This window comes from Gossypium arboreum, chromosome 6 (genome assembly GCF_025698485.1).
Source record: "Gossypium arboreum isolate Shixiya-1 chromosome 6, ASM2569848v2, whole genome shotgun sequence".
Taxonomy (NCBI): Eukaryota; Viridiplantae; Streptophyta; class Magnoliopsida; order Malvales; family Malvaceae; genus Gossypium; species Gossypium arboreum.
In genome coordinates, this window is record NC_069075.1 from 136,645,371 (window position 1) to 136,655,973 (window position 10,603).

Genomic DNA, 10,603 nt, shown 5'->3' on the forward strand with positions numbered 1-10,603 from the left:
TTGTGCGTAACCGACTCCCGAACCTGTTTTCTTGATTTGCGCAGACCAAAATCATTATTTAAATAAGTCAGACCATTTATTAAAAACAACCACTTTTACGAGGTGACCCGATCACACCTCATCAAAAAGATTGGTGGCGACTCCTCAATTCGTTTTCGTTTTCAAAATTCAAGTTGATTCCCGTTTTTTCAAAAAAATGGTTACGACAGTCTTAATGTCGAGAATTGAAAAAAACTCGAAAAGAATTTAAAATACGATCCCTTTTTATGTTGATCTATACGAAGAATTTGCTTGAGTAAATTGCAATGGACTCCAAAGACTTTCTTGTCCCAAAGTAATAAAATGCCACATCCAGTACGTTAGGACACAACATTTCAGACCCTCGAGAATAAGTTAGGACACAACATTTCAGACCCTCGAGAATAAGTTGGTCTTTTGATTTTCAAAACTCATACGTTTTAATTTTAAAAGGTTATTCAGTCATTTGGATCAAACGAGAAAAATCAAAACCCAGTACGTTAGAGCACGATCTCTCGAATTTTCAAATACATAACATTGCCTTACTTTGAAAATTTCTTTGTTTTTTTTAAAAATTTTATCAAACGTAAGTTTAAAATGACACGGGTTATTTGTTTAGGTTAAAATAAAACGATTTATTGGGTAAATGTAACGAGGCTTGATTCATGAGGCGATGATATGAAATAAAAATATAGTAATGAGCCTAGAGCAATGATACATGAACACGGCATTATACGAATGAATAGCAATAATACAAAAATACAAAAAAACGAATTAAAATACATACAAAGGCAATAATCATACAACATCCAAATAATAACAGTGATAAATAAATAAAAAACCAATGAATTAAGCGATAAAAAAGGTATAAAGCAAATTAAGATAAATAAGATGTAAACAAATTTTAGAATGATAATAAATGAGTTTAAAATAAATAATGTAAAAAGGATTTTAAAATCTATAATACACAAAGCAAATTAAAAAATGATATATATATATATATATATATGAATAATATAGAATAGATAATGCGTATGTATAAAAATGTAAAATAAATAATACGTAAAAAAACTGAAATAAATAAAATCATTTAAAATAAGTAAAAGGGTTTAAAATAAAGTATAAAATAAATTTAAAACAAGCAATATATAAGTCGATTTAAAATGATATATATATAACAAGTTTAAAATATGTAATATATAAAGCATTAAAATAGACAATATAAATATATTTTATAATAACGATTCAAATGTAATATAAAAAAGGATTATTTGAAATACATAATATGCAATAACCTAAAAATAAACAATATAAAATAATTTGAAATAAATATATGGCAAAACAGTTTTAAAAGAATGGCAAATATATAAAACTTTAAATAAATTGTATATATACATATATATAATAGGTAAGGATTATAAAATAAATAATACATACATAAAGCAAGTTAAAATAAATAATGATAATTTGAACAAACAGTACATTAAAATAAGTTACGATGGACTTAAAGTAAATAACATATAAGACATTTAATCGAATATATTATGAAACTTAAAAAGGTTAACAAATGAATTAAATAAATTAAGGACATGATTGAAACCGAATCAAAATTCGAGATAGAGATCATAGATAACAGAAAGCTGCCAGGGACCTCAATAAAACGCGCCTAAATTCGTGAGGACGAAATGGGACAATATCCCAAGTCCAAACGTGCTGCGTTTCAATTGTCCAGGCCAGGGATTGAATTGGAAATAAAATAAAATAATAGGGCGAGATTTTAAAAAAGAAAAAGAGCAAAGTAGGACTAAATAAAGGGATAGAAAAGGCAGAGGGACCAAAATGGATATTTTCCCACTTAAAAGAAATGCGCGAACCCCCTAGAGCGGGTCGGGTCGCCCACGGGCATACTCCAAACCATGCCGTTTCGGCATTAGAAACCCAGGTGCAAAACAGCACCATTTTTGCATTATTACTTAAGTCAAATTTTTCATTTTTTCATTTTTTTCCTCTTCTCCTTTTTAACAAAATAGAACACCCCCCTTTTTATTTTCATTTCTTCTCGCCTAGGGTTATACACCCATCATCGCGCCACCACCAAACCACTTCTCATCCACCATGGACGGTGGTCGGAGAGGTGTAAAATGGTCCCTCTAGCCCTCATTTGACCGGATCCAGAGGCCCAGCCTCTTATTCGTGACAAAAACCAAATAAAAGAGGACTCTTTGGTCTTTTTACCTAGCCGGCGCAATCGTCAAAGCCAAGGCCAAACCTTGAAAGGTTTTGAAGCCCTCGGCGCCGGTGAAACACCCTTGGCGACGGAAGAGCCTGGGACTACTCAGGTAAGTTTTTTCTTTTCCTTTTTATTTAAAAGATTTGTGTTAAAAAGAATAAAAGCAACAAGAAACGAAAATAGCTAATGAAAAGATTGAAACCTTTGAAACTTCTGTTCTGCTTTTGATTAATAGTGTGTGTAAAAATATTTTGCGTTTGGGGCTTCTTATAGCCGAATACAAAAATTTTAATCTATTGTTTGCTACTGTTTGGCTCTACTTTTGCTGTTTTCCTTTCTTTGCCATGTTTGCAAGTCCATGAAGGGTCAACGGATGATGGAGTTTCCACTTCCGTGCAAGGGGCGTCGACCCTCGGGCAGACTGCGCACTGAGGCACGTGGGTGGTGGCTGCGGCGCGAGGGAGGCTCAAAAACCCTAGGGTTTCTGAGTTGGCTTAATGTTTTGGGCTTATTGGGCTGATAGAAAATGGGTTAAGGATTTTGGGTTGTGTTTGGGCCATTTGTTTATCGGCCCTGCTGGGTAGTAGTTGGGTAGTGGGTCATTTGTTTAGGTTTGGGGTCTTATTAGGCCCCGGGCTAAATTGGGCTTGTACAGGAGTATCCGTCCACCTCCCATGAATTGAGGCTTTACATCTATGAGATGAGCATGTACAAATAAGGGATAAAACTTAAACACTAACAATACATAAAAAATGTAAAAATTCACCATATGGTATGCTATGATGAAAGATATTGAAAACATTAGTTTTAACTTAAAGTATGCTAAGAATAAATATAAAAGAATAGTGCTAAAATATGTTTTAACTTAAAACATGTACTGTTATTGTTCATAATAGATTTTTTTATTAATACATATTTTTTGAAAAATAGATAAATAGATTATGAGTATTTCAATTGACCTATATATAGGGATGACAAAGGAGTATAAGTGGATATTGTCAAATCTATCATGCTTGTTTTGCTACGCCATGAATGTTAAAATTTAAATATTATTGTCACTTTCATGAATCTTGGATAAACTTATAATCACTACTCCTTTTTCCTATTTGTTATTTATTAGTTATTTATAATATTTTTAATGTGTAATTGACATCTAAGTAAAAATGATCATGGGTCAAGTCACTTGACCAGATTCGAAGGTCTGTTCAAAAAGTGGGAGAGTTTAGATAAAAATATAGACTCGAAAATGGGCTTGGGTAAAAAATGAAGCCCATTTTCTAAATGGGATGGGCCTCGAGTAAGCTTTTTTGGTCCGACCCGGCCCTAATTTGCAAAAAAAAAAAACTATTGCATTTTGTTGTTGCTTCCACTATTTTGCTGTTGTTTCTACTGTTTGTTGTTGCTTTGATGTCATTCCGCTATTTTGTTTCTACTGTCAATTGACCTATATATAGGGATGACAAAGGAGTATAAGTGGATATTGTCAAATCTATCATGCTTGTTTTGCTACGCCATGAATGTTAAAATTTAAATATTATTGTCACTTTCATGAATCTTGGATAAACTTATAACACTACTCCTTTTTCCTATTTGTTATTTATTAGTTATTTATAATATTTTTTAATGTGCAATTGACATCTAAGTAAAAATGATCATGGGTCGAGTCACTTGACCAGATTCGAAGGTCTGTTCAAAAAGTGGGAGAGTTTAGATAAAAATATAGACTCGAAAATGGGCTTGGGTAAAAAATGAAGCCCATTTTCTAAATGGGATGGGCCTCGAGTAAGCTTTTTTGGTCCGACCCGGCCCTAATTTGCAAAAAAAAAAAACTATTGCATTTTGTTGTTGCTTCCACTATTTTGCTGTTGTTTCTACTGTTTGTTGTTGCTTTGATGTCATTCCGCTATTTTGTTTCTACTGTCAATTGACCTATATATAGGGATGACAAAGGAGTATAAGTGGATATTGTCAAATCTACCATGCTTGTTTTGCTACGCCATGAATGTTAAAATTTAAATATTATTGTCACTTTTATGAATCTTGGATAAACTTATAATCACTACTCCTTTTTCCTATTTGTTATTTATTAGTTATTTATAATATTTTTTAATGTGCAATTGACATCTAAGTAAAAATGATCATGGGTCGAGTCACTTGACCCGATTCGAAAGCCTGTTCAAAAAGTGGGAGAGGTTAGATAAAAATAAAGACTCGAAAATGGGCTTGGGTAAAAAATGAAGCCCATTTTCTAAATGGGATGGGCCTCGAGTAAGTTTTTTGGTCCGACCCGACCCTAATTTGCAAAAAAAAAAACTATTGTGTTTTGTTGTTGCTTCCACTATTTTGCTGTTGTTTCTACTGTTTGTTGTTGCTTTGATGTCATTCCGCTATTATATTGTTACTATTTTGTTATTGTTATTTGGATATTATATAATTATTGTTTTATTGTTAATTTTGCTATTATTTTAAGGCATTTGCTTGTTAAATTACACATATTTTAGTGTATTTGATGTATTATATTTTTTAAATTTTGTTTTTATATAAAAATAATATTATAAAAAAATTACTACAGATGGGTTGGGCTGGGCATGGTTTTAGCATTTTTTTTCAGATCTATCTTAGGCAAAATTTTAGACCAATTTTTTGTGTCAGACTGAGTCCAAGCCTACAATTCTATTGAGGCTAACTTAAGCTCAGCCCGTGATCACCTCTACATATAAATATGGAAGAATAATTTTAAAATATACCATTTAAATATTTTAGAATTTTATTTCATAATGTATCATTACATTTTAAAATTAAATATATAAAGGTAGAATAGTAATTTCAAAATATCAAGCTGGATGAATGAAATGAGTCGAGCAAATACTGGAAGTACTCCATATTTTCATGGGAAGAAAAGAACATCAACCTCGCCCCACATCCACTCAAGGGAAAAATTGCTTTATTTGAAGTGAATCAATTCGAAATTGACTGGACAATTCAGATTTTGTGATCCTACCATCTCTTCTTGTTTCAAAAGGGTATTTGGGCTCTTCCTGCAGAGAGAAGGTTTCTAAATTGAAATTGGCCCAAATGCCACCATTTATTTATATATTTATTTGTTTATTGGAGAAAAAAAAGAAAAAGAAAAAAGAGAGCGCCAATAAACCGTTCGAACTTGGTCTACTGCCATGGACGGACGACGACGACACTTCGATAACCCTAACTTCTCTTGACTATCTGTTCCAATAATTTTTACCCTAATATATATTTTTAAAATTTTTTTTCCGATTGAAACTGGCCCTTATCGCCATAGACTCGAAATGCCGTTGAGATCCGGCCATGGACGGGGAGGCTAACCTTCCGGTTCCACCATCCGGCAATCTGGTCCGCTCGATTCCCAATCAAGACACATCATCATCTTCCTCTCCGCCCGGTCTCATCCGTGATGTCCAAGCCGCCTTCAAGCGCCATCGCTCACTCGGTACACTTCATTTCTCTCCTCTTCGAATTTAATGTTCTTCAGATTTAAACCCCAAACTTTTACGTGGTTTCTATTTTACTTTATTTTTTGTTTAAGGGTTCTTTTTTTTTTTCTGTTATATTCATCCCAGTTAAGGAAGTCTAGCTCGGTTCATGGAATTGGAAATTTAGGGTGTCCGGTTTTAGGGTCTACTCAAATTTGCTTATTGGATGGAATTGTTGTCAGCTAATGTGATTATGTGAGCGGTTCAAATGTAAATAATATGTTGGAATTTTGGTAGGGCTTCCAGGTACAATTCAGACGAATGGTATAGTGCCTAGACGGACAGTGGTTCCTCAGCGCGCAGCTTCTAGAAATGTGGGTGCGAATGCTGGTGCTAACAAGTCTCGAGATTGTATCTCGTCAAGCCATGGTCAGTTGGTCAAGGACAAATTTATGGTTGGGGAGTATCAAGAAGATGCATCCAATACTACATATTCCATCACAGGAACTATCACCAAAACCTTTGATGAAGATTTCAACCCATTTGATGTTGGTCGAGATCCTCCCAAGGAGTTTGTTGATAAAAAAGAGAATTATCTGATTCCTTCGCATGATGTAGAATCTAAACATGCTGAGTGTCAGAGAAAGGTTCAGTTTTTAACTGGAGATAATGCCACTTCCCAGGGTAAGATGTTTACAATGCTCTTTAAATTGCTAGTTTATGTTTCTTCCTGTTGATTTGTTGCCACTGTAGTTTGTAGTTTGTGGCATTGTGACAAATATAGTTGAAATGTAGCTCATTATGTTTATGTGTAGTTCCTGTATTTGTCACTATGCTCTGCAATGTATTTGCTCTTCCCTTTTAATCTGCAGGGGCCGATGATGGAATGGCCATTGGATTGGAGAACTTATCATCTCATATGGATTCCCTTTCCTTGACAGAAATGGAATGGGATGCAGTCAATCAAGTAGAGGCATCAACTGTTGTCAATAATGAGTCAAAGCACCGGCATTTTCAGAACACAGAATCTGGCACCACTTTGAAGTCTGATGGTGGGATCTCTTCTTTGGCCAAAAGAACTACAGTTATTCAAGATCAGATACATCAGTTAGGAAACTTTTTAGGGCAACCCCTCACTCAATCTTCAGTTGTAGGGCCGCCATCTTCTACCATAACATCTATCCATTCAAGTTCAGCTCCAATGCTTAACCTGACAACTTATTGCTCTCATTCTCTTCAAGAAGAAGGTTCTCATGTGGCAAAAGAACCACTGGGATATTTTGATGTGAATTGTCAACTTGGAAATCAAGGAGATATGATGCAGCAGTCATTCCCTTCAACTAAGGAAACGACTGGAATGTTACTTGATCAGACAGCTCTTGCAGCAAGGGCTTCTACCTCTGGCAATGATATACAAATGAAGGTAAAGGGATTTGACTTGCCTAGAAAGCAAGAAGGATGTTTGGCAAATAAGGATGAACTTTCAAAGGATCCTTGTCCTCAATATACTAAGTCAATCGAAGGTCAAGATTCTGCAGGTGATGTGACTAATATACAATCTCAGGCTCCACCGTCAAAGGACTTAACTTCGGATGTAAAATTAGAGCCTTTAAAAGAAGAGAAGCAAAGGAAGGCTGCAAGTAATAAAGGAGCATCAGCTCCTCGTAAAAGGAATTATGATCCTGATTTGTTCTTCAAAGTAAATGGGAGGCTGTATCAAAGGCTTGGAAAGATAGGCAGTGGAGGAAGTAGTGAGGTTCACAAAGTCATTTCATCAGATTGTGCAATATATGCACTTAAGAAAATCAAGCTCAAAGGTCGTGACTATGCTACTGCATATGGGTTCTGCCAGGAAATTGAATATTTAAATAGGTTGAAAGGAAATAACAACATCATCCAGTTAATAGACTATGAGGTACCTCCTTCCACTCATAGTCATATGTTCACTTCAGATATGCTAAAAAGGTTAGCCTTTTGATTGTTCCAGTTTGTTCATCAGCAACACAAGATTGACTAGCAATTATTTATTTAATGGATTGGCTATTATATTGCTCAATTTCTTTTTTATGCTACTCTAAAATGCTTTTACTACAGCCTTTAACTTTGTACATGATGAAAATGTTGTGACAGTTTTGGAGGAATTGAATGATGATATGGTGTGGAACTTAGTTATGTCTTATTTTCTGCTGTTATGACTATTGGAAAAGTGTATGGTTATTGGAGTTTTTAATTTGTCATAGTCTCACCAATGTGGGGCAGGCCAGGGCAGGGGTCTGCTACTGCTGAGATAGTTTTATAGCTTATCTGCTACTGCTGAAATTCCTCATGGCACCATGCATGCAATATTAGATCTTATTTGGCAAGAACAGTTATCATTTTATTACAATAAGTGGCTTTAACTTTGGTGTTATATATTGTCAGCTTTCGTTTTTGATAGAGTTTAGCCTGAAGCAATTTGTGTGGAATATTTAACAGTGTTTCTTGATACCAGCTTACAGATAAGAATCTGCTCCGAGAAGTCATGAATGGCAGCATGTCAAATAAAGATGGCAGAGTCAAGGATGATGGCTATCTATATATGGTACTTGAATATGGAGAGATTGATTTGGCTCATATGTTATCCCAGAAATGGAAGGAAATGGATAGCTTCAATCAGACTATAGATGAGAACTGGCTTCGATTTTATTGGCAGGTTTTAAAGCTAACCCTTACTGTGAATATTTGTTGCTAAGATATTGAACTTTTTCACTTTATATGCTTTAATCTTCTAAGAGCATTTCCTCAGCATTTCTAAAAGTTCATTTGAAACTTCGTAATTCTACTTGTTCGTGGTGTGATTCTCGAGTGGGAGTCCACCTAAATAAACATCCCTTTATTGAGTCCAACAATTTTATATTTTCTGGAGGGAATTCTGGTTGAACTGTTTTAAAAGTTCATTTGAAACATGATAGTTCTACTAGTTCATGATGGGATTCTATAGTGGCAGTTCATCTGAATAAATGTTCCTTCGTTGAGGCTGACAGTATTATATTTTCTGGAGGAAATTATAGTTTTTGCCATTCTGTGTGTTACTTATTTGTATCTAAATTTTGCTTGAATCTGTTAAACTATTTCTTCATTGTTCTTATATTTTGGGCATAAATCATAAAGTATGTTCTTGTTAGCATGTCCCTTGAGATACTTTTGCATTTTCCATTTGTGTAACTAGGGAAAGTTGTATGTTTTTGTTATCATCTTTAGTGAGTTGATTTTTCTTTTTTCTTTTTTACTCTTTTATTATCAGGAAGCAGGGATAGGTTATGTTTCCTCGTTTATAGTTGTGTGCTATTTATACAGGGTCATTTTTTATATTGAGAAAATGCAGAATATTCATTAGTTTGTTGAAGCAATTTGCAGCAAATACTTCAAGCTGTCAACACTATACACGAGGAACGTATTGTACATTCAGACTTGAAGCCAGCTAACTTCCTTCTTGTAAAAGGTTCTCTAAAACTTATTGATTTTGGTATTGCCAAAGCCATAATGAGTGATACTACCAACATCCAAAGAGATGCACAGGTACCCATTACTCATTGGTCTCTTCAACTTTTAATTTAAAGTACTATGTCCTTTTATGAAATAAATTGTTAGCTTTTACATCTGTTGTTCAAACATACTATTCTTATCAGTTAGATCTCTGATTTTATGCTACAGAATGATGGTAAAATGTGCTTTTAATTATCACATGGATACTGCTTTTTATCTATGCTCTGTAGCAACATGTTACATCATGTGTCAATTTATCTGAAGTGGTTGATTGATCACTAGGTCAACAAAAGTGTTCTGATGTTTCGGGTCTGTACTCTATATGGCTAATGCTTTATAGCAAAATCTCTTGTACATAATTATGTTTTATGGCAATTGAACACCCGATTACAGGTGGGTACTCTGAGTTACATGTCTCCTGAGGCATTCATGTGTGTTGAGAGCGATGAAAATGGAAATACTATAAAGTGTGGCCGGCCTTCAGATATATGGTCCCTTGGGTGCATACTTTACCAAATGGTTTATGGAAGGACCCCTTTTGCTGAGTACAAGACTTTCTGGTCCAAGTTCAAAGTTATAACAGATCCAAACCATGAAATAACATATGGACCAGTTTCTAACCCGTGGCTACTTGATTTAATGAAGAAATGTCTAGCATGGGATCGAAAGAAGAGGTGGAGGATTCCTCAGCTACTTGAACACCCTTTTCTAGTTCCCCCAGTCCCTCCCCAACTATCTTTGTCTCAAAACCAAAACTGTCAACTGCTTGATCTTATAGCTAAAGAATTTTCCAACAACCAAGATGCTTTGATGATATCAACTCAGCTGAGTCAACTACTTAGATACCCAATGTCACAGATAACATCCCAAGAACAACAATGTAAGTTGCTCTCTCAAATCTCAAAGCTATGCTGCCAGCTCCATGAACATTTAAGCAAGTTAGGGTGAGAGTTGGTAATACTCTGCATGAGGTTTCTTGAGCTCATTTTTTTGTTCTGTTGTAATGTTATGTAAAATTCACATTGTGAATCTCAGTCTTCTGTAATTTTTTTTTCCTTTTCAGTTTGTGACAAAAAAAATTGTGGTATCAATTTTCTTGATAGATGAAACATTACCATTCATTGACAGTCTTCATGCTTCTTGAATTAATAGTGAAATTCAAAATCCAAAATCATATGTATGGTCCAAAAAAGGGCCACTAATGAATGTAAAATGGGCTCATGACTGGTTCTGAATTATCCATAAGGGAAGTTATAATATGTTAAATGTGCAAGAGCAACAGCATGACATGAGAATATTTTAAGCCAAAACGCAAAGTCGGAATAAGATACAAAAAGAAAAAATGGTTTGGGAAAGAATATGCTTTTGTTGTTCAGAATAT

At 34.5% G+C, this 10,603-nt stretch overlaps 1 protein-coding gene across 1 annotated transcript; it reads left to right on the top strand.

Moving 5' to 3' along the window:
• Positions 1-5,087: 5,087 nt before the first annotated feature.
• LOC108483926 (serine/threonine-protein kinase MPS1-like) lies at positions 5,088-10,349 on the top strand. Its single transcript, XM_017787473.2, has 6 exons — positions 5,088-5,714; positions 5,995-6,381; positions 6,639-7,612; positions 8,189-8,389; positions 9,094-9,255; positions 9,616-10,349. The coding sequence occupies exons 1-6, from the start codon at positions 5,573-5,575 to the stop codon at positions 10,168-10,170; spliced, it is 2,421 nt and encodes an 806-aa protein (XP_017642962.1). The 5' UTR covers positions 5,088-5,572; the 3' UTR covers positions 10,171-10,349.
• The last annotated feature ends 254 nt before the right edge of the window (positions 10,350-10,603 follow it).